The 24540-nt window shown below is 35.2% G+C and overlaps 2 protein-coding genes and 1 pseudogene across 4 annotated transcripts; 2 read left to right on the top strand and 1 right to left on the bottom strand.

Moving 5' to 3' along the window:
• The first annotated feature begins 7750 nt into the window (after positions 1 to 7750).
• Positions 7751 to 9355, top strand: LOC144568827 (transcription factor DIVARICATA-like; annotated as a pseudogene). The gene is made up of 2 exons (XR_013515749.1): positions 7751 to 8717; positions 8899 to 9355. The product of XR_013515749.1 is annotated as a transcription factor DIVARICATA-like (transcript).
• Positions 9356 to 10447: 1092 nt separating this feature from the next.
• On the bottom strand, positions 10448 to 13197 carry COI1 (RNI-like superfamily protein). Its single transcript, XM_078319222.1, has 3 exons — positions 12435 to 13197; positions 11859 to 12339; positions 10448 to 11580 (listed from the first exon to the last, which is right to left on the bottom strand). The coding sequence occupies exons 1-3, from the start codon at positions 12917 to 12919 to the stop codon at positions 10801 to 10803; spliced, it is 1746 nt and encodes a 581-aa protein (XP_078175348.1). The 5' UTR covers positions 12920 to 13197; the 3' UTR covers positions 10448 to 10800.
• Positions 13198 to 16811: 3614 nt separating this feature from the next.
• LOC144568475 (uncharacterized) lies at positions 16812 to 21735 on the top strand. 2 transcript variants are annotated; one of them, XM_078318836.1, is made up of 3 exons: positions 16812 to 17161; positions 20100 to 20523; positions 20746 to 21735. In XM_078318836.1, the coding sequence occupies exons 2-3, from the start codon at positions 20125 to 20127 to the stop codon at positions 21451 to 21453; spliced, it is 1107 nt and encodes a 368-aa protein (XP_078174962.1). In that variant the 5' UTR covers positions 16812 to 17161; positions 20100 to 20124; the 3' UTR covers positions 21454 to 21735. The 2 variants fall into 2 exon arrangements, with proteins under 2 accessions (XP_078174962.1, XP_078174963.1); XM_078318837.1 differs by having other exon boundaries at positions 16813 to 17161; positions 20118 to 20523.
• The last annotated feature ends 2805 nt before the right edge of the window (positions 21736 to 24540 follow it).

The raw sequence follows: 24540 nt of genomic DNA, 5'->3' as shown, positions 1-24540 counted from the left end.
CTTGTTCTTCTCTAAATTTGATATTTTAATTCAAAATTACATAGATCGTTTTCGTAAAGTCGTCGATTTGAATTTTTAAATTTAAGAACTTACAGGATTCAATATTTTATTTTACAGTATTCGATTTCACTTTCGAAAGAAGAACACAACGAATTATCTTTGATCTTTATCATTTGCAAGCTTCTAAATAGCGTTTATAGCGGTGTAGCGGGGAGACAAAAAAAAAAAGCTTTAGCGAATAGCGGAGCTATAGCGAAAGTTATTATAAATAGCGTTTTTTTATTTCAAAAATTATATTTTATATTTCTACTAATAGTAAAAAGAGTGATGCTTCTATGGACATAAGGGCCTATTTGTAAAATGAATATATTTTTATTTTCAAAGTTCAAACAGCCGATCCGAACCGTTCATCTTGTTCTCCATATTAATATATCTCTGGAGACCAAATTTTACATTTTTCTGAATTTATTTACTATTTATTAAGATGGGTATAAAAAATATCAAATTCAGACCATTGAATTTTGTACCCATCTTAATAAATAGTAAAAAAAATCAGAAAAATGTAAAATTTGGTCTCCAAGCACATATTAATATGGAGAACAAGATGAACGGTTCGGATCGACTGTTTGAACTTTAAAAATAAAAATATGTTCATTTTACAAATAGGTCCTTATGTCCATAGAAGGCTTTGCCTAGTAAAAATGTCTCATCAAGAAAAAAAATATCAAATTAATTAAGAAGTTCTAATATTATTCATATTAAACCAATACAAAGTTCAAATTGTCATTCAAAATATCCCTAATTCAAAAACTATCGATATATTTTATATTCAAAATATACCACTACCATATATTAATGCATGATACAAAATTTAATTGATATAGCGGTATAGCCCGCACATGTTCCATTGTATTGATATAGCTTAATAAAGTAAAAAAAAAAAACCAATCTAGATATTAAGGCCCATTAAAATTGCAAAATCATGTTTTCAGAAAAAAAAAATTGCAAAATTATAACCCATGTAGCATAGCGGACCGCTATTGCCGCTATTGCCGCTACGCGCTACGCGCTATAGCGGACCGCTATTACCGCTATAGCGGTCGTAGCTTGATTAGCGCAGTTTTAGCCCGTAGCTTAGCTTTTTGGGTCCAAAACCGCTATAGCGGCGCTATAGCTTAGCTATAGCTAGCTATTTAGAAGCTTGATCATTTGCGATTTGGATTGAAGAACATCGACGGCCGCGATGGTCTCTCTCCGCCGATCTCTCTCTCCGCCGAGTTTCAGGATGCATGTAATCAGTTTATAGGTTCTATACATTATGTTAAAGGATCGGCCAGTAAGGTTTAAAATCACTGTAGAGTATTTTTTAGGATATGTTTATTTTACTAGATCTGTTTAACAGTTTCACATGATATATATGCAATATTTACAGGATCTAGTTAATGGTTTTACTGATTTAAATTTTCAGTATTTTCTAATAGATTTACAAGATCCATACAGTATTTTACAGGATATATGTATCAGGTTTAAAGGTTATGTAGATTATTTTACTGGATATAGTTCACAGTTTTACATGATATATGTATCATTTTACAATATCTATTTTATTGATGTTTAAAGATTCACAATATGTAGTTCACAATTTTATAGGATATAGTTTATAGTTTTTACATGATATGTTGAGTGTTTTAAAGGATATAGTTCACAGTTTTATAACCTTATTTGTCTCTTTTTTTTTACAGGATGATATTTCTAAATAACGCATTGTTTCAGACTTCTAATGATGAGGCTTCTAACTCATCCAAACAATACTAAACAAAGGGTTATGAAGTAAAAGTTTTTGTATGTTGAATAATATGCTTGTGTGGAATGTATGAATTTGTGTTTAGAAAGTTATTGTTTGTTTTTTGCTATTGTTGAACAGTGATGTTTTCAATAGTGACAGTTTATGCTTGTGAACAGTTGCTAATGTTTAACAATGTGGTTGTGAATAGTTGAAGTATTGATGTTTTATAGTTTGCATCTGTTAGTTTTACTGTTTATATATTTTAAATTTGTAGTATTCAAGTTTGCATTGTGTTTATCTCAGTTTTATAGTTTACATTTTTATAGTTTGCATCTGTTAGTTTTATAGTTTACATTTGAGAATTTTACAGTATTGAAGTTCTATAGTTTGCATCTGTATGTTTTACAGTATGTGTAGTATTAATTTACAGGATAAAAATGCACTTATAAATATTAATAATTGAAGAAAAGAATTATGATTTTTTTTCAAAAAAATTATAATTTAATTTTTAATTTCGAAAAAAATAAATTGATTCAAAAAAAGTAATTTTGATGCAAACAAATAATTTTGCATAATTTCCGGAATTAATTTGAAAAAATTGCAAGTTTGAAAAGTGATTCAATTTTAAAATATTATAGAAGGTTTTAAAACTGTCATTAACTATAAGTTAGAGAAGTACACCAAGTGATCTCGCATCAAGTACAGTTAGTTTGGCAAGTTGTGCAAGTTGCAAGTACACAAAGTGGTCTCGCAGGATGTTATAATTTTAAAGTGCGTTTTGTATATGATTCGTTATATGAGATTACAGTATAGAATTGGAATTTTACAGGATTCGCGCAAGTCAAATGACAGTTTTTTTGTGGACAAACTGTGGACAACTAGTTATGGACAATTAGATGCTTTTAAAAAAAAATAAACGGGATAGTGTATCCCGTTTCAGGACCAGTTCAATTTTTTTTCATATTTCATTTGAATAAACTATTAGCAAATAAGTATTGGAGATGTAAAAAAAAAATTGAAGTTTTGGACAGGACCGACTATCCCGTCCATGGTGAGTTTTTTATTGTAAGACTAACGAGTTTGTGTAACTAAAAACAAAATTAGTTGAACGTGATGTTTTATTTCATCGTCGGACAAGATGAACCATCCCGTTCTTCTTATATTTTGAAATTTCGTCAAATCCTACTCCTATTTTGATATTTTTTATTGTTGCTATTAATAAAAAAAACGGTGAGATACGCGCTGATGGAGAAATTTTAGTTTGTGACGTCATATGACATCAGACAAATTAATTGGTTTGTGCCGTCATATGACATCAGACAAATTAATCTATAGCGTACATCAAACATCGGACAGAAGGGATGCGGGGTGTCACTGTTCCTTGCTAACCCCATTAAACTTTTAGATATCATAATTCTGATTAACAAAACAAATAAATGGTTGTTGTTGTTGTTGGTGTTGGACTGTTACATTGATAACGCCAATTTATATAGCGAAAATCACTACTTTTAAGTACGAAAATGGCAAAAAAAGGGTATACAAAGTAGCCATTTTTTCGAATTATTTACCACAAATGTGTTTTTAGGCTATTTTGGCAGGTTTTGGAGAAAGTTGCGTATTTAGGCCGAAAATGGAGGGAAAATGTCATATTTAGACCAATTCTGAAAGTAACGTCAAAATAGGGCATCACCTGAAGTATGCAACACCTCACACGAAGTGCACAACATGCAACATGGTGAAAATCACAGAAAAATCAGCTAAGTCAGGTGTCGTGCGGACTGAGGAACCCGCATGCGGGTTTAGTGCCTATGCCGCAGAGCACAGATTGAATCCATGGACTGTCTTAGTTGGATTAAATCTCAGCCGTTGGGCAGCAAACTTCTAGAAGAACGAGCCTACTGCTATGGCAGGCTTGCTAAGATTGGAAGTCTATCCGTGATGAAGTTATTTATAGCATAAAAAGCTATAAATATCCTCCATTTATTCGTGGCGAGTTATTTATGGCATGTGAAGCTAAAAATAGCCACCATAGCTACACCTTAGGAATACTATATAAACCTCTCTTGTAATAGGATTTAGTGTGCCACTCACCCTGAAATACAATGACTTAACACCTATATGCCAATGTCCTCCACATACCAATAGGTGTTAAGTCATTATATTTCGATGTGAGTGGGATACAAGTAAGTACTTTAAACACTTCGGCTAACGAGGCTTGGCAGCCGTTCAAAGACTAAGGTTAGAACCCAGTGGGCTCCTTTGGCAGGATATGAGAATATTGCATGTCGAATTATAATTAGAACTTTAATTATTACTTCGTAATAAGTAGGGTTTAAGGTTATTACTTAGCGAGTAGTAAGGAAATATGATTAATTGGGTTGGTGTGAGTAAGTCAATTATATTATATCCTGTGACAATCTGAATTGTTCCCCACAAGCCAATCTTAGAGTCGGAGAATCTTTCAAATATGCATAAGACTGAATCCTAACATCCGTGGAGAATTATAATATCGAAGTGCGGCTCTGTCTACAGGATGGTTTATACCGCATGCGGGTTAGTGACAGTGCCGCATGCGGGTAAACATGAGTGCTATAAATATTTTCTGAATTAATTAGAAAGATATCATCTGAACCCCAGAGGCTCCCTATTTCTGACTTTCAGCGATTAGCATCTCCACCTAAAACCTAGCCAAAGTAAACTATAAAATTATTATTATTATTATTATTATTATTATTATTATTATTATTATTATTATTATTTATTTATTTATTATTTATTATTTAGCACACAACGAATCAAACCTCAGAACCTAGACTAGTATACGTTGTTAATCATTTAAAGATCTATCCCTGTGGATCGACATTCAACACTACACAATAGGATCATGCAATTGTGATCCGAACAAAAGTAGAATTAGAGTAACTAAGTATATTTTATATACTAAAAGTTAATAGTCTCATTTAGAGTCATCAAGATTTTTGGCGCAGTTGCCGGGGATAAAGTAATAATTCTTCAATCATGGAGATTCTCGCACTATCTTTAGGTGTTTAACAACAACTGGGACTAAATCAAAAATTTGTATCTTTACTTTTCAACATCTTATTTGCATAAAACACCATACAAACTAATTTACATATTATTTTTTTCCTTTTAGCATATTTACTTTCTCCATGATCTTATTTGCATAAAAATCTCAAAAATATCAATTAGGTTAGATTTCAATTTTTCTGTAATTTTATTTGCATAACAAAATCCAAAAAATAATCAATTATATTATTTACTATCATTATATTATTCTTCTACCATTAGGAGAGGGAATCTTAACAATCTTTCTTGCAGCTCTGTTGCCCTGGCTAGGACCACAAGACCCCGTACCACCAGGAATTCTAACAAGAATGACTTTGTTGCGCCATCTCCTAAACCCATAGCGAAACCTATTCGCTCAATAAAGGAATGTATCATTGTAGACGAGCCACCCTCACGTTCAATCAATATGAGTCATGATGGCGTTCCTGCAACTAACACCGATCCACCACATAACATAACACACACTGCTGGGGCGATCGACCAATCAACCCAAGCAGGAGGTGCAACAAGTACCAACAAAAACACGCCGCGAGTAACTGGAATACCTATATAATAACTTGGAAGATCTGCAGGATCAAACTAGCATCACGAAGCCCAAGATAAAGGCAAATAACTTCGACGTCAAGAATACCTATATCAACTTGGTGACTATAAGCATTTTTTAAGGCCCACCCGATGAGGATCCTCAGATCCACCTCAATAGGTTCAAGAATGCTTGCAACACGATTAAGGTGAACGAAGTCTCGCGAGATTTAAGGTTTAAGACATCTCTTGTTGATGTCAGCAATAAGGGGAGTAGCAAAGATACTGGAGCTGACCTCAGCCTGCCACCTAAGCTCGAGCTGCTTTGGGCACTTGGAATTGAGCAATGCATCCTCATCTCTACAACACAAAAAGAAGGAGAGGTACATGCGGATGGGGGTATGGAAGAATATCGTCAGTGGCAGTGCCAAGCTTATTGTAAATAAAATACACATTTTAATATGCAGAGACCAATTTGTCCCTCACATTGTTATTGATCTTTTATCATATGATATGAATAAGAGAGTTGGTTATTTACAAATCTGAAGCAATTCAAACAAAACAACAAAATAATATGACTAAAAAATTAGTAAAACAAAAGGAATAACAAAAATAGAGACAAACAAAAATTAAGCAAGACATATTAGAAATATATATACATATTAGCAAGACAACAATTTGATACCTAGGTAAGCTCAGATGCATTACAATTTAGTGGTACTTTCTTTTTTCTGAATAATTTTGCATTTGGACTAACAGTGCATTTTTTTTTTCTAAAAACAAATTGCAAAACAACTGATCTTACTTGTACCAGTGAAAGAACGCGGGATTGCTGGTCTAAACACCGTCAACAGTAAGGTGGCTGGGAGGCGGTGACTCATCAAGGTACTTGAATAGGCCGTGCTCATGGAGTGCAGGTGTAATCTGACATTTCCAAGCCAGAAAATTACCGCGATGCAATTTAGTCGATATCGGCAAATGCAAGACTACTAGCTGTTGCTCATCAGAAGATGTAGATCGAATTGCTGGAGAAGAAGAGGTATTGTTTGAATTTGGGAGTGGAGGGTTAAGTGGGTAAGAAGAAGAATGAGTCATGGGCTCTGATACCATGAAAGGGAATCAATCGAGAAAGAATTGTATGAATCAAAGATCTTTTTTCATTTCTTGATTACTCAATTACAGTACAGATACATCCCTATTTATAAAGATAGATAATTCTAAGCTAAATATGATTAGACTCTTAATTAGAGTTCTAACAAATTATTCTCTACTATTACATTATAACAGACAAGCCTAACTAACTATTAGTTACACTCAACAACATCTAATGAATAGGTAGTTATGTCTTCTGTCTTGAATCGGCTAAGCCCGAATTATCTCTATTACTTACACTTAATAATTAACTAAAAAAGCAAAAAAAAAAAAAAAAAAAATCATTGGATGTGATTGTTAATCACGTCCAGCAATGATTGGCCCAATTTGAATGAAATCATGCATAGTTTGCTGGCTGTGATACAATTATGATTTTTTTTAGTTAATTAATAAGTATGGTAATTAGTTTATCGCTAATTCTGACCGTGATAGTCTATAACGTCATTTGAACGTTATAAACTACCACGTTTTTTCTATATCTCAAAAAAAAAAATCAGATTCTTTCTCCATTATCAATATTTATTTAATTATTTTTCTATTAATAAAAATTTCGGCAATGCGTATAGAATATAGATGGTACACCGGAAATGATAAGTACGTAGCTGGAATATTGTTGCTCCATCCCCCTAGCCTTTAGCTTGGCGGGTGGATATTGCCTCTTTTACTTTCTTCAGCGACCTGCTTTTATAATATGGTTGATTCTACCCGCTTTATTTGAACAATACTGAGAATCAGATAATTTGAGATGGACAGTACAATCTCTGCGGAGATCCGTGTGGCGGGTTCTTATAATAACATAGGAAAGTAGGAATTAGAAATGAATAAATTGAATAATTGCGAAGGCAAAAGGCGAATGGGTTATTAAAGGGTCATGGGTTTGGTGGACAGAACAAGGAGCAAGGCTGCAAGGGCTCAATCACTGAATCACAGCACAGCACAGCTGCAGCGCACGCCACAACAATCACTGAATTACAGCTCAGTCTCACTCTCCTATTAGTTACTAACTAATAAGTCGTTTTCTTCCTTTTTTTTGCCATTTGTTCTCCTTTCGTAACAAAACACATAACTGCAACTTGCGGGAAGAAATTAAAGTGAAGAAATCAGGACAGGAGGAGAGGAGCACAGCTGCGTAAGATTGATTCTCTCCTCTATTGATTTGAGATTTGAGATATTAATTAATTCAATTAAGCAAGGGGCCTGGGGACTGCTGTTCGGTTCCATAAATCCATCATCAATTCATCATCTTTTATTTTTCCTTTGTCGGAATCAACCTTAGCTTACCCTCATACTGTACCTGCTTCTGCCTTCGACCCCGGCGCGTGCTTGCTGCTTATATATCCCCTCACCACCCTTTAAAATTAGAATTTTATTTTATATTCTAATTAGTTACTTATACTTTAATCAGATTCTTCTAAAGGCGAAAGCCGAAGGGACAAAAAGTTGTGCCATATTGAGTCTTCTCATTCTTAACTTGCTCACAATTAGTTCATTAATAATCCCCCCGCCCCTCTTCTTCCACTTCCACTTCTCCACTCCACGCTCCTCCTCCTCCTCCTCCTCCTCCTCCTCTTGCCTATTTAATTCCTTCCTATCGTGTGTGCATATCCAATAACCTTGCTACGAAGGATAGTAATTAAGAATCAATCAAACAGACCCGAGAGAAAGGAGAGGAAAGGAGATGAGGAGAGATGCATGGACGCAAAGTACTTCCCCCTACAGACCACTACTTTAACTCCAGGTCTTTTAGCAACCGCCTTGCTGTGCCAGCGGGGGCCCACAAAGCAGCAGTCATGAATGCGAATTGGACGAGAGAGGAGAACAAGCTGTTCGAGAACGCGCTCGCCCGCGTCGAGGGGAATAATCCTGATCGCTGGCAGCGGGTGGCAGAGGCCATCCCTGGCAAGACTGCCTGGGAAGTCATGGCCCACTACCGTGACCTTGAGGCCGACGTCACTCAGATCGAAGCCGGCTACGTCCCCTTCCCCTTCTCTGGCACCTTTGCCTTTTCTGCTTTCACTCTCGATTGGGGCTCTGACCTTCATAAATATCATGATCACAATCATCAAAGTCAAACCCCCTATTTCTCTGGCGGCGGAAAGCGGCTGCCTGTTAAAAGTGCGTCAGATCAAGAGCGGAAGAAGGGTGTACCTTGGACCCAAGAGGAGCACCGGTCAGCCCACTCTTCTCTAGTTCTCTTATCTTTTCTGTGTTTCAACTTTGAAATAACATATAAGAAAATGGATATATAGAGCACACCAGTTAGCATGCATTTATGCAAATTCATCTGGTTGCAGGGTTGGTAATGGTGTGTAGATAGTTGCTTTAATTTGTTTGGTCGGTGGCACATGCAGGTTATTTCTATTGGGTCTGAAGGAGTGCGGGAAAGGGGACTGGAGAAACATATCAAGGAATTTCGTGCTGACAAGAACGCCAACACAAGTAGCAAGTCACGCACAGAAGTACTTCATCAGGCTGAATTCAGGTAACAAGGACAAGAGGAGGCCTAGTATACATGACATCACTACCACCAGCCTGCCCGATGCCATTGCTAGGCCTAATTCCTCCATCTTCACCGCTCCCAATCCCATCGATTCAAGACAGCCTATCTATTAGTTTGTTCTACTTGTCTTGTCTTTAATTTGTACTAGTTATATATATATGGAGCTTGTTAGTGTGCTTTTAAATTAAGACAACAACTTATCAATACGTTTCTTCTCTTTTCTTTTCCTTTTTTTTCCTTTTGGCATATATATAATTGAATTGAAAGATGAGATGACAATATTCGATTGGATCCATCTACTTTGTCTATTAATTTGAATGGCTATCTTTTGTTATTATAATGCTTCTATGGGATTTCAATTTTTTCTTCTTGTTTTGAACTTAAATTCGCTGTCCTGGCTCAAACGGGACGGTGCATATATGGAATTTCTAGCACAAAAAATTTAACTTTCAGGCGAGCTTCTGCTTACTTGCTGAGATCTGGTGCCTGTGTTTCCGTAATCTTCTATTAGAATTAGTGTAAAGAGGATAACTTGTGTTCAGTAGTAAAACAGCAGGAATTAATTACTGCACGCTGGTGAAACCGTTTCATTGTGCATGTTTCAGTAGCAATGATTCTGCTGTTATACCCCTTGTTCTACGTAAAATCCATATAATAAAGAAATAAATAAATAGAACACGCGTCAAGTGGCATTTGTAATTGTACGAGTGCCTCCACTTTTGGTGGCTCCAATTGATATCCGACTCCTGATTCAATCTTAGCCTACAAGGAGATGGAGATGGAAAGAAGCCATTGGTGGAACTGTGGATAATGCTTAGTCCACTCAGAAAAAAATAAAGGTTAATTGGAGATGATTTCAATTCCACTAACTTTGCATCTCATGCTGTCTTCTTGCTCAAGGATTCTGGAATTATTTTTTTGGATGTTAGTTCGTTCAATATTTGATTATTTATATGCTTTGTTCTTAAATTAATTATAGATCTCAAAATATTCCACAATTTGGAATTGCATAGCGGCTTGACATTGTTATATAGAACAAGCATCTGTTATCTTTGGATTAATGTAAAAGTGCTTATGAAAAAAATTGTGATCCTTACTCTATGAACCTGTATCAGCCGGAAATGTACTACACCAGTGGTAGAATAGAACAAACATCAGCCACCGTGACGGATTTTGCAACCGACTTGCTTCTCCGACCAAGCAAACCAACCAACCAACCAACCAACTAAACAGTGACCTACCTATGCTATGTATCCTCCCTCGTCAAGGAAGACAAATACACATTATATATAGAATTAGAATCCTTTTCCTTGTACCATTATCCATAGGAGCTGGGATCATGAACGGAAAAGAATCAATGGAATCAATGCGCAAGTTTAGTAAAGTACAACACATTCATCTTTGACGAAATCAATCAATATTCAATAATATCAATAAACGTCCCTGATTAATTAAACACAATACAATCAATCTTACATAAGCCACGCAATGATATGACCATCAACTTCTTCAAGTGCACAAGTACATAATAAAAAAAACTACATGGGGAGTAACTCAAATCTAACAACTAAAGAAAGATCTCATCAAATACATAACTCCTGCTCTAATCGCATCGAACAAAAAATACAAAGAAAAAAAGAAAGAAAGATCTCAGAATAGTTTGGTGGGAAAGCAAACAAGAACCACAGCTGGTATGTGGTACCATGGAGCAAATGGAACACAGATAAATGGGGAAAGGCAAAGGCGTCTAAAATTACGAAGGCGGAATACAGCGAATGTAGGGAGGGCAGTCAGTGCGTCTTCCTGCAAGGGAGTAGTATGCCAGAATCTGGACCTGGGCATCAGCATCTGACTCTGAATTTGGGGAAATGAACTCAATGTTCCAAAAGGGGCGCACCATGGCCGCAAGGTCACTTCCGTCAGGAGTCGCCTGGTACCCCTGCACCCAGATGTACCTTAGAGAAGGCAGCTGCAAAACTGCAAGGGCCAGCGCTCGTTCGCTGAAGCAGCAGCTCCTCAGCTCGAGCTTCTGCAGATTGGGACGGCCGCCAGCAAACAGCATCAGCCCCCGGTCACTCTCCCCCACATTACCAAGCAGCATGTACCTTACATTCCTGCCGCACTCTCCTATGTAACCCAGCCCAGTGTCCGAGAGTCCCCCAGGTCTCAAGTACAGAGAAAACCTCCCGAGCTTGGTGCAGCCACGCAGGAGGGCACGGACTCCATTATCTAGTGGCAATTCGGTAATCGTTGCCTCTCTGTCGAGCAGCACCAGGCGGAAATCAAAAAGGTTCTTGCTATAAGTGCCAATAGACTCAAGAGCAGTATTTGTGATGTCAGACACGTGAACAGCAAGATGTTCAAGGTCAGGACAGCCCCGTGCAATACTTATCAGGCCGACTTGGGAGACACGGCCTTGCTCATCTTCAACCCCACCTTGATCGTCTGCTCCTCTCTCCACTCTCAACCTCCGCAGCCTCCTGCATGTCTGAGCAACAACTTCCAGCCCCCTATCACCCACCACTTCTCTCACCTAGTTTAGTTATACAAAGGGGAACACATGTAATATAATAGACAGCTCAGGTAATTAACTTAAAATAGTAGAACAGGAGTTCAACACCAACACTTGCAAAAATGTACTTTCACTGTAAGGAAATCATGAAATTTGCTTGCCCAGATACACAGAAAAAAGTACCTCATTCCAACTAGTTAAAACAAGTCTGTTCTTTCTAGTCTACTACTACAAGACTCTTGTTATGTTAAATGCAGTAACTATTTGTGTAAAGATGAGGTGGAGCGCACTATACATACCGCAAGGACAAGCAGATTGGGACAACGGGGGATGAGCTGGCAGTGGTCCTCGGTGCTGAGGAGGGCATACTGCAGGTCAAGCTTCTTTAAGATGGCAGCATACGGGAATATGACGTGCATCTCATCAGTAGCCATGAATGCAAGGCTGAGGCACTGTAAGGAAGGAGGGAAGTAGAAATTATTGTACTTGTTGACCGCCATCCCGCTCTCGTCATCAAATAACCCCCCACCAAAGTCCTGCAGCGCGGTCGCGGCATGGAAAAGCCCAACAAGATCAGATATGTCACGGTCGCTTATCTTCAGAGTGGTGAGGGACCGGCAGTTTCTGGCAAGCAGCTCCAGGTCAACCGGGGAGAAACTGAGTTCTGTCAGATAAAAGTTTAGGGTCACCAGTGCAGTGTTGTTCGTCGCCAGCTCATGTAGCCACTCACCGCCATGGTCTTTAATGTTACTTTCTTCCAAGAAGAGCGTCTCCAGTTTCCTGCTCATTTACTCATTTAAGATAGGGAATGAAGCAACAGCAGCGGCATATATATAATAGATGCAAGCAAGAAACAAAGAATTTGTAATTTGTACCTGCAGGCGGAGGTGATGCGGGAGAGGGAATGGGTAGAGAAGCCGTCACAGCGGTCAAGCTTGAGGGAGAGGAGGAGAGGGGCCTTGGCAGCGGCGAGGAGGGAGAGGTCAGGGTCGGTGACAACCATGCGGCGGAGATGGAGGGAGCGGAGGAGGTCGAAGGAGGAGGGCTGGGAGATGCGAGCGAGCCAGGGAGCGGCGGCGCCTCCCCAATCGCGGGGGATGAGGTTGAACATAGCGGCACGGGGTTTTGATTTGAGCTTAAGGGAGAGGAGGCAGGGAAAGCGCCGGGCCAGGACGGCGGGGGTGGTAGAGTAGGACATGGCGATGGTGACGTGGCGGCGAGTGCGGGCGTCGGCGCGGTGCCAGCTGCGGCAGACAAGGGAGACGGCGTCACGGTCGCGGGGGTGGTCGATGTAGGCCAGCACCAGCTCCAGCGCTACGTCAGGGATGCCGAAGCTCATGGCCCGCCGGAGTTCTACCATCGGTAGTAGCGCAGATCCGTGGAAGTGTTTAAAAGATGAGGTGAGGTAAAATTAGATCAGATTAGAAATTTAGGATTACAAGTAAGATTGATTGAGCATCAGATCTACCGACTGCCCCATCAGTTGCTCCTAGCCTAGTTGTCTAGCCCCCCTCAATTACTCCTTCCCTCCCTCGCCACTTGCTGCCAGTTGCTACCTTTCTCTTTCTCTTTTATCGCTCCCCTAACTAAGTCTTCTTCTTCCTTGTCAGAATCTCACGTGACTTCCTCGTGAACTCCCTCCCCCAGTTACTTGTAATATTATATCATTTTAAAAATATCAATATATGTAATAGAGAGATAAAGTTACAAACTTACAATCAACAATACATAATATATATTTTATTTTATTTTATTTTATTTTATTTGTTTGCTTGTTTATTTACTTATTTTCCAAACTTAAGCACGTAAAAATTATTCTTACAGTATTTGTTTTATATTTTTTTTTAGATGAGTTTTATATTATTATTATTATTCAAGAGTTGGATGTGAATTGAACTATGGTGTAAGACTCAGGCACAGCATAACAAGTCTTGTCCCCTGGGCTTTTGTTTTTAGTCTCCAACCAAATTATCTTGTTTGTTCTTTTTCTTTATTGTTTTTCTGACTCCTTTCATGTAATAATGGAAGCAGATCACCTGCCTCCGGGGTGCAGGATTTTTCTGCCCCCTCAGTCACTGCGGGGTGGGGTCGGGTTTAGAGTGGGTGGGGCCGGATTTAGGATTTAGAGTTCAGGGGGCCCACTAACAGTGACTCTGGGGACAGGAGATTCGATCCCTGTAATAATACCGTTGTAACAAACAAGCAATAATATGATTTCTCTGTCCATATTTTTGTAGTTACCAACTTAATATGTTAGTATTTTAACTATATCAGACACTTTTGGAAAGTTTCAATATTATCATCTACAGTTCTACACAGATTCGGACTCTGCAAAACAAAGAAGTTCCATGCAGCCTTGATCTGTGTGGAATTTTTTTTTTTTTTTGGAATATGGCAGCTCTTGGGCTTTTTTTTTCAAAATAAATAATTGATTTTAAAGCATAATCGATACAGGATATAAAACATCAAGGTTTTACCTATATTTTTTTAATGAAATATCAATGTTCTGTTGTCATAATTAATCAGGATATAGTAATCGATATTTTTATATTGAAATATTGATGCAATATTTTCAAAATTTTGACAACTATATATTTTAATAGAAAATTCTGATTTGAGCATTTGACTCTAATTTGAAAAGCTCGTGAAGATACGGAAGGAATAGTGGCCCCAGCTATCGCCCTAAACAATTGATAGAATCATAATTGCAAAAAACTTCGTTTAGAACCTCAAAGACTTTAATTGAAATTGCTAATCCTCGCTAATTATGTATCTCTCTTTTATTTCAACTATGGCCGTGAATCGACTATTTTTCAAAGAAAATAAAAGTGAAAAATAACACATCCACAAAGATTCGAGATGATGTGGAACCCTCAGTCCTGCTCCGCGCAGTCTGAATTTGCGTGGATGGTGACATTGAAATTTTCCAAAAGTGTCTATTAATATTAAAATTAAAATATTAAGGTGGTAACTAAAAATTTCGTATTTCTCTGTTACTTTTCTTGACAGATAAATGATTTTCTCCGGCCAGGCTGCCAAGTAGCTCCACTTTCCACCGTTATTTTTGTCAAATAAACCATCTCCAAAAATGACAAAACTTATCGACACCTGTCTTTCTCCAATGAAGACCTTGATGGCTTGATCTCATCTGTTGTGCAAAACATACAAAAGAATTGGGATTAGCGCACTATTTGGGTTGTCCAATTATCCAGATATCAAATTTACATTTCACCTCTAAAATTGCAAATGTCTATTTATCATTCTTAAAAATTCTATTCGACCTTTTAAAACCTCTGACCTACATAGTTCCCTACAAAAACATGAAAACATCACATCTATTTTCTACCATCATTCTACATATTACAAAATTTCAATTCGAGTCTTATATCATTTTGATTTCTAACTAACAATGTTGGATAGATCGTATGCAGAAATACCGAAAGCCATGTTCATTTGTCCCGTAATTATGCGGAATGATATTTTTAAATACAAAACCACAAAAATTAATTTACAGAAACCAATATTTTTGAATTCGATTTGCAGAATCCAATAATCATGGATAGGCATTGGAATAGCTTTCTTCTTCTTTTTTTAAGACAAGTGGACTTGTTCCATGAGTAAAAAAATATATACTAAAAGTATGGGAATGAGTTGAAATATATGTTCGGTTGTATTATAAGAATAGACGTAAAAAATTATAGTTTTCTTTCTAAAATACTTGACAACAATATAATTATTCTTATTAATACAATTAACTAATATAATTGAACAAAAAAATGTAACAATACTTATTAACTGTTACTTCATAACGAGGCTTTTGTTTGTAATTTGTTATCCAATCACCAAAAAAATAATTAAAAATTAAATTAACTAATTGATTAATACTGATAGTTAATTTGCTTGAAAATGGAAATATGCATTTTTTTTAATTTATACTAAAAACTTTTTTGTTTATCAAATATTCTGAATTCATTTTTATATACAGCAGATATTATAAATTAAACATCAATTAGAAATAGATTAATTTAGCTGTAACAGAATTATAAAACTAAAATTGGGAGGAGTCAACAAAAAGCCATGAGCTTGAAAGAAAAGAAAAAATATAGAAGAGATACACTAATACTTCCACAGTGAGATATAAAAATGAGGCACAACTTGATTATTATTTTATCTATCAATTTGCACTAGAATGAGAAAGAAGATTGAAAAAAATCTCAATCTCATTTTATACAAAATATCATCTCAATACGGAAATTTTTATTAATATACAAAAAATAACAAATTTCAAAATCTACATCTATTTTGATCAAAATTTCAATACTACACAATCTGCATAATAATTCAGTAGAAATTCATTAAATATCTAGTGACTATTTCTGCAGAATTAATTTTGTGGACATACGATTTCTAATTTCTCTATTTTAATTAAATAGAAGATGTTATAATTTTTTGTTTTTTCTATTAAAATATTAGAAATATTTTTATATATTTTTTTAAATAGATGGAATGCTATATAATTGAATTACTAGAAAGACTGCGACAAATAACCAAGATCAACATTTTCAGAGTTGGATTTTTTAGGACTGTAAAAAAAAATTAAAATATTTCTTGGTGTGTTACCGGAAAAAATAAAAATGTTTTGGAACTGAATTATTGATCCTGGTTTAAAAGTCATTTCTAAATAAATAAAGAAATTATCGTGGTCATTTTAGTTTATCTTTTGTTAATTTTCGTCTTCGAAAATAGATAAAGAAACTTAAACTTTGAATGTATTAGAAGGACCGATAATTTATTTATTTATCAAGAAGTAAATTTTGAACCAGGATCAATAACTCAAATACAAAACAAAATTTTCTCGGTAACACACCAAGAAATATTTGAATTTTTCTTACAGCCGCAAAAAATTCAACCTGAAAAATGTTGATCCGGGTTATTTGTCGCAGTCTTACTAGTAAATTCAATTTGATAGTATTCTATTTATTTTCAAAGAAATATAAATATGTTTTTAATATTTCAATAAAAAATAATAACATCTTCTATTTATTGAAAATAAAAAACCAGAAATCCTATTTACCGCATAATAAATCTGAGGAAAGTTGAATTCTGGATCCACAAAATAATTTATCGGAAATTCATTGAATTTCCGGTGAATGATTCTGCGGATTGTGTAGTTTTCAAATTTTGGTCTCAGCGTGCATGTTCGGCAGGCTGGATTTAGCCTCCTTTGTCTTCCTTAAGGCCTTAAGCGGGCCGAACAGGTGAGGCTTAGATGGGCTTAAGGCTTTCAGCTTTAGGTTCCTTAGAACAAAAATTAAGCTGTCCTTCCTCTCTCCTTAAGGAATTCATTTTCTCAGCGCCTCCTTAGCACCCAAAAGAGCCCTTTTCTTACTATATTACCCCCAGCTTAAAGCTTCTCTTCATTTATTTATATTTTCTGTCACCTCTCTCCCACTCCAACCTACACACTTCCCTAGAGGCGCGAAAACGAAAATTCATCTCCTTGCGACCTCCGCTGCAAGTTCGCCGGCGACGAACCCATTATTTCGATGTCATAGAGAGCTTCACTTTAAGACGCTCTATCTATCAAGATCTAATTTGACAGGTTTCGTCACTGTATTTTGCTTAAAATTCTCTTGTATTGATTTCTTATACCGCATTACTTCATCACTCGTACAAGTTGTAAATTGAAATTTTTCTTACGGCGCTGGAGCAAGATTTATTTGCTGGATTTCTGGTTAGGTGCTCTCTATTACGCTGGAGCAATATCTTTTTGCTATATTTCATTTTGCTTGGTTGCATTTGCTCTTGGTTAAAATAGTGAAAAATTAAATTGTGTTTCTACATGTTGAAATCCATCAAGCAAATTGTGAGATGGATCTTTCTATTTAAATATTTTTTCCATTGTTAATAGTCTGAATTGATTTATACCATTTCACTGGTAAGCAAGTTTTAATAACCATCAATTTACTGGTAATCAAGTTATTGTTGGGTTTTGCGGGGTGCTAACCAAAACCCCTTTTAGGCTTAAGGTGCGGAATGACCGTAGAACAAAAATTTCTACAGCCAACTTAAGCTCAGGATTAAACGGGGTATGTCAGGAAACTTTCCAAGGCGGTCCACCTTCAGTATTCCTTTGGCATCAAAACCCAATTTAATTCTTTTACAGATCTACTCCATGATTGATTTCTAAAACTTTAATCTACTTACAAATTAAATAGATTAATATAACATATTTATACCTTGTTTCCAAATCACAGTTGGAATGCAGACCGAGCGAGTAGAGCCTCACCAGGGAAGGAATCGACTCGGAGCGGAGCATCAGACGTCTGATGCCTCTATCGGTTATCCACCAGGACTAACCGGAGAGCGGTTTATTTCTTCTGCCAGAAATACCGTAAACCGCGGAATTCTGCAAAAACACTATTCACGAGGAAAAGACGAAAACCCGTAAACACGAATTTTCGGTTGCTCAGTTTCATCAATATGTAAAACTGACATACCGCTAAATTCGGTAAAACACTATTCATCGATCCCGTAAATATTCTCCACAATAACCCGCAAGATTATACGTCAACTACGTATAACTTTCTTTTCTCAACCGAAACACTATTTGGAAGAGAAACCGAGAAAGAGAGAAAATACCGATTCGTTTCTGCACGAAAAGATACATGTGAATGTGCATATATATATGTTTTTCTCTCTACCCCTCCACCCCTATTTATAGTGTTTAGATTCGGTTGCAAAAGACCAAAATGCCCTCCAAGTTCGACCTATTTACAAGATATGCCATTGACACCTCATCCTTTTATATGTGAAATGACCAAAATACCCCTTCCACACCCTTCCACATTCTTCTCCATGCTTCTACACATGCAAGGTGGCATAGGTGTGAAATGACCATTTTGCCCTTGTGGATAGGATTGATGACATGTCATCTGGATAGGATCAATGACGTGTCATGCGGATAAGGTCGAATCTGAAAAGACTCGAATGCCCTCGGCCCGAACACAATTAATATTCGTATAATTATTCTGAACAATTATATATATATTTTTCTTTCGGTTATTTGTTTCGGTGTCGATGACGTGTCATCTGGATAGGATCGATGACATGTCATGCGGATAAGGACGAATCTGAAAAGATCCGAATGCCCTCGGCCCGAACACAAATAATATTCGTATAATTATTCTGAATAATTATATATATTTTTCTTGCGGTTGTTGTTTCGGTAATTTATACAATGTGTCCTGCACATTTATAAATTAACCGGTTAACTTTTATACAACGTGTCATACACGTTTATAAATTAACCAATGTTTTTGCTTGTTATTTTTACATAACATTTATAATTTAATTATAACCATCTTATCATTGATCATAACCAATTTATAATCAATCAAAATAAGATTCTCCGATTAACTCCTATATGGTGTGACCCAATAGGATCTGTGTTATGTTGGTAAATAGAGTTAAAACCGTTTTAACTTCTATAATCATGGGTGGCGTCTGGCAACACATCATGACCATCCAATTACACAGATGATGCTGTACTGTACAATATCACGATCCAGTAAACAATTGACTTGTGTCTGTTCTTCTGTCTCATAGCTATCAGATCAGTTTCAAGGTAGATGTGTGTCATCCTTGCTAACTGAATCTTTTCTTGATCTTGAGCAGATTATCAAATATAATTACTCTTGTAATTATACTGCTAGCAGATAATCTTACTCTATCAAGGGGCCCAGTGATGCTATAGCTCGTATAGAGATACGAGGGACAAATAGTATTCTTGGTAAACTATCACTTCCTCAGCTAAGCTATACATATGGAAAAGCTACCGTTATGACTGCTTTTTACGGACAGCGGTAGATAACAATCACACATACATATTTCTCAGTGGGAACGATAAATACCTCATACTGTAGAACCTGACACTGAATGAAAACATAAATGACACGAACACAATTCTATTTAATGTTTCATTCGGGGTCTGTCAAATACCATGTTTCTAGAACATGTATCTATGTGATTAAAATGACATCTCGTGTCAGGTGGTTTGTAAAACTTAACCATCTTTTAATCCACATACTAACCTTATCGCGGAAATTAGTGTTCCTGCTAATTACCTTGGTTAGTGACTTTTTAAGAGTATATATCATCTATATTATGGAGTTTCACAATTTCAGTCATGAACTCGAAATGATCCATAAATTCAATAATACTCAAGGCAACAAAATGATATATAAATAAACATTCAATTCATGAACAAAGCTTTATGATAATTTATCGTATTATTGACTTCTAGATTATTACAAACTAACAGTTATTTCACCAAATTGAGCTTATTTTTAATTTTGTTAAAGTAAAAGTTCCATAATACCCAAAATTAAGGTATATGAGGCAAATTAGGTCAAGGGTTAGTTAGAAAGTTGTAGAAAATTTGGAACTAATGATGCCAAATTTTTTGCTGTTACTTCATATAACAGCACACGCAAAGCCATCATTCATTATCTATGCATGCAAAAATAATACCAATTCAGATTTCTTATTTGTTGTAGGTCAATTATGGATAGACTTATTGAAGAAACTTGTGCAATTAGTGGAAACAAGGGTAAGGGCAGAGCTAAAAAGAAGGATGGAAACACTAAGAGTAGAGAGAGAGAACCAAATTGGTCTGATCGGGAGACCAACATGCTTTTGGATTTACTAGACGAGGTTCAAAGTAGAAGACAAGATCCAAATAGTGATGGTGGATACAACGATCAAGAATGGAGTTACGTGTACAACGAGTTCACTAAGAATAACACTCAAAAGCGTGCTTTACCGAGTTTGAAGCTTCGTTGGAAAAACTTGAAATATGATTTCAGTTTTTTTAGATACATGGCGAATCGAAGTGGATGTACATGGAATGAAGATACACACATGCCGGATGTGCCTGAAGATGCTTGGATAGATCTTAAGGAGGTATTTGAGCATTTTACAATTTTTTATCGAAATGTTAAGTTTTTAATCAAAGCAAATAGGTTCAGGTTTTATGTAGTGTTAGTATTTTTTTTTTTTTTGGATTTTCTGTTTAATGCCTCATTTTTTTTTAAAAAAAAAGCATGCTTCATCAAGAGACTTATGAAGGGATATGCAAATTACTTATTCTTTTAAACTATAATATACTTGTAATATTTTGTGCAGAAGGACCCTAATCGACATAAGAAGTACTTTAACAAAACTTTCCCATGGTACAATCGAGTGGAGACTCTTTATGGGAAGAGCATAGCCTCGGGTTCATCAAATATAACCACTGCACCAAATTGTCCCATTCCCCGCACATTCGCTGATATTTCTAGCTCTGATGATGACAATGCCACGACTCAACAACAAATTGATGATTTCAGCAACCCTGAATTTCAGATGATGGCAGATAGCGTTGAGGTAGTTCCAGAGCCCGTTTATGAGTCAGTTGACCCCACACCAAATGTGCCGATTTCAGAGCCAGTCGATCCCATGCCAAATGAACCAGTTTATGAGCCAATTCATATACCTTCTTCACAGAATCGTAAGAGAGGTAACAATTCTACTGATAAGTCCTCACGTCGTACCAAACTGAAACAAGATGTTAACCGTATGGATGAATTTGCTGAGAGATTTCTTTGCCAGCAGAAGGAAAGAACTGAGCTGATTGCTCAACTGGGCCAAGCAAATCAAGTACATGATCAGGTTCTGAACAAGTTAGAGTCTTTGGCATTACCAACAACAGTTCATGTGGATATGGAGATGAGTTTGGCCAATTCTTGGGTAAGAGGTTGTTTTATAAAAGAAGTTGATAATGAACGCTTGATGGCAATTGTTGACCGCGCAGTTGGACTGTTTCGGTCTGGTCAGCTACCTCTCAATTCCTAACTAGTCCTGATGCACTCAATATATATCGACTACTTTTGTTAAATAGGTTAATGATATTGTGACTTTTGTTTATATGACACAATTTATTATAGTTTATGTCATAATTTTGGTATAGTAACATATATTTCGAATTAGGATCACAATATGCTTGATATTAAACTTGGTGATTATGTTTTTTTCAATTGTGGTGTACAGCGTTGAACAACGCTAATTATATGTAATTGCGTCGAACGCTAATTATGTGTCGAACATTTAAAATCAAATTTGATGATTATGTTTTCACTTTATTATATTGTGTGATTAGTATTATACTGTTTTGATTTAAGCTCGTCCAACTATTTGTTGTTGCAGATTATAGTATTTTTTTTTTATTCATGTGCAGATGCATTATTGTAGTTTATACATATTAATAAGTTAATTGAATTCTTGTAGTTTGTATATATTAAATAAGCTAATTGAATTTATAGTTGATGCAGATTGTACTATTTTTGTTTGTATTTTTTTATTTATTAATGTGCATATGTATTATTGTAGTTTGTACATATTAAATAAGCTAATTGAATTCTTGTAGTTACTGTTAGATGTTCTTTCCGGTCAATAATCAAACTATATATACATGTTTTATAATAGAAAGGGTAATTTGGTCTTTAACATGATACCCATGTTACAATATATATTTTAATCAATTTAAGCTTCAGTGCTCAAATTTTTCATGCGCCGAACAATCATTCCTTAACACAGCTTAAATCCTTAAGCTGCAGTGCTTAAGCTGCTCTCCCGAACACGGCCAGCGAGTCATGAGATTTAAATCCTGATTAGTTCCAAATCCCATCCATTCCCATGAGAATTGGAACATCCCAACAGGGCAATCAAGCTACAAGGAACCTGTGGCCTGCAATTTTCGAAGTCAAATACAAAACGAAATTTTTTCAAATTTCGAATCTTATATTTACATATTCCTATTGTCTGTCGTTGTTGTACACTTGTACTGATATAATAGAAGAGTTTTCTTTTTTGAGGTTTTAAAACAAGAATCATTACAACTTTTGTTTGATAAGGATTAGTATAATATATTTATAAATTTGGAGGGAAAAGTATGTGATTTTCAGTTTAAGGATGGTATGTGCAAAATTTTATTCGCAATTTGTTACCTAAATCTCGTTCTTCTTCTTTTTTAATATAGAGCCCACGAAAGAAAAAAAAATATGTGGTCCCAATTATATGTATTTATTTATGGAACAGTATATACGAACGATCCTCAAACTCCATGAAATATTGAAATTTGATTGGTGTTCTAGCTTTTTACTCGAGTTACCAACATTGATACCTATAAAAGTGTTTTTATTTTTATTTTTTATTGTTTGATATTACTTGAATTAATTTGAAAAAATATGGTCAAGAATCAAGATATGTAATTGTTAAAGAGATCCCTCCGTATAAATTTAACTTTCGGTATTTTATAAGTCGCGCGATTATCAAATGTGGACGTTTTGTATTATCTATCATACATTCAAATTCCGTTGTTTTCATCCGTTCTTTAGAGAAAAAGGAAGCGCAATAGCCATACAAAGTGCTTTGCTCGAGCACCACAATAAATGGCTCCGGATAGTAAATTGAGATATCATTAGCTATAAAACGACGACGTTTTAGTGTTTTACGTATAACTCAAGCAACAATACCGACAATATAGAAGTAGAAGATACGACAAGAATGTTAAGAATTAACAATAGGATTGTTTTATATATGGTCAAATTTCTGCTACCAAGTAAAATTCGAAGTCTATAACAACATATGAGAAGTTCAGTTCGTTTGGATATAGATGCTTAATTTTACCTTGGGTTCAGTGTGCAATTCAATTTATTTATTTTTACTTTAATTCTCTATGTTTTCCAAAAGATAAACCTGTTGCCTACATTTATATTTAATTGTGGCACAAGTTATAAAATAAATGCTTTATTCTGTACTTATGTAATATTAGTCGAATGAAATAGCATGCAACAACCTATTATTTGTCATTATAGATTAACCCACTTAAGTAGATGAATGGTTTATTCTACGTTTGTTGGCATCATTATCATCTTCTTCATCATCATTAGTATTATTATTATTAGTATTAGTATTATTATTATTATTAGTATTAGTATTATTATTATTAGTATTATTATTATTATTATTAGTATTATTATTATTATTATTAATATTACTATTATTATTATTATTATTATTATTATTATTATTATTATTATTATTATTATTATTATTATTATTATTATTATCAGTATTACTATTAGAGGAGGGTTCAAATGCCTCCATTTTTTGTGCCTCCATCATGCCTCCATTTTTTAAAACTTTAATAACTCAAGATTTAAAACTTGAAAGTCAAAATAAAACCGTTAGATGTGATCTATGCTATTTTCTCTATGTGCTCATAAAAAAATATCACATTTCAATTTTGTTTTTATGTGAATCAATAAGTTCAAAAATCAACGTCTAGAAATCATCCAAATTAGTGCATTTTTTACAAGCTCTTGATGACAATCAAAATAAAATTGAAATGTCATAATTTTTTATATGTGCATAGATAAAATAACATAGATCACATCTAATGGTTTTATTTTGATTTTTAAGTTCTAAATTTTGAATTATTAAAGTTTTAAAAAATGGAGGCATAGTGGAGGCACAAAAAATGGAGGCATTTGAACCCTCCTCTTACTATTATTAGTATTAGTATTGTTGTTGTTGTTGTTGTTGTGCGCTATTGATATTGATCCATGAAATATTATTTGAAATAATATTAACAACGCACTGTGAAAACAAAGTTGATATAGAAATTAAAATTATATGTAATGTGAACTATATTATTGCTTGATTTATATTTTTCATCTCCAATTTAGTATATTATGTTCTAAATTATATAATGTTACTTTTTTAATTTTAAAAACCTTCAGTCGTAATTCTTTTTGTATCTACACATTACTATGCATGGAAATATTAACACCTATAATTTTTTAATGTGAAATTATTTTATAATTAAAAACACTTGTTAATTGTTATCAGATGCATAAGAAAAAAATATAAGAACTATAA

This window comes from Carex rostrata, chromosome 17 (genome assembly GCF_964058835.1).
Source record: "Carex rostrata chromosome 17, lpCarRost1.2, whole genome shotgun sequence".
Taxonomy (NCBI): Eukaryota; Viridiplantae; Streptophyta; class Magnoliopsida; order Poales; family Cyperaceae; genus Carex; species Carex rostrata.
Note: the sequence above shows the minus strand (reverse complement) of the source record. Positions and strands in the feature narration are given on the sequence as shown.

Coding starts and splice junctions, on each gene's coding strand:
- COI1 (XM_078319222.1), bottom strand. CDS start 12,919: ATGGTAGAACTCCGGCGGGCCATGAGCTTCGGCATCCCTGACGTAGCG. Junction 12,340..12,434: donor CGCATCACCTCCGCCTGCAG/GTACAAATTACA, acceptor GTAAATGAGCAG/GAAACTGGAGACGCTCTTCT. Junction 11,581..11,858: donor CCAATCTGCTTGTCCTTGCG/GTATGTATAGTG, acceptor TAACTAAACTAG/GTGAGAGAAGTGGTGGGTGA.
- LOC144568475 (XM_078318836.1), top strand. CDS start 20,125: ATGGATAGACTTATTGAAGAAACTTGTGCAATTAGTGGAAACAAGGGT. Junction 20,524..20,745: donor CTTGGATAGATCTTAAGGAG/GTATTTGAGCAT, acceptor TATTTTGTGCAG/AAGGACCCTAATCGACATAA.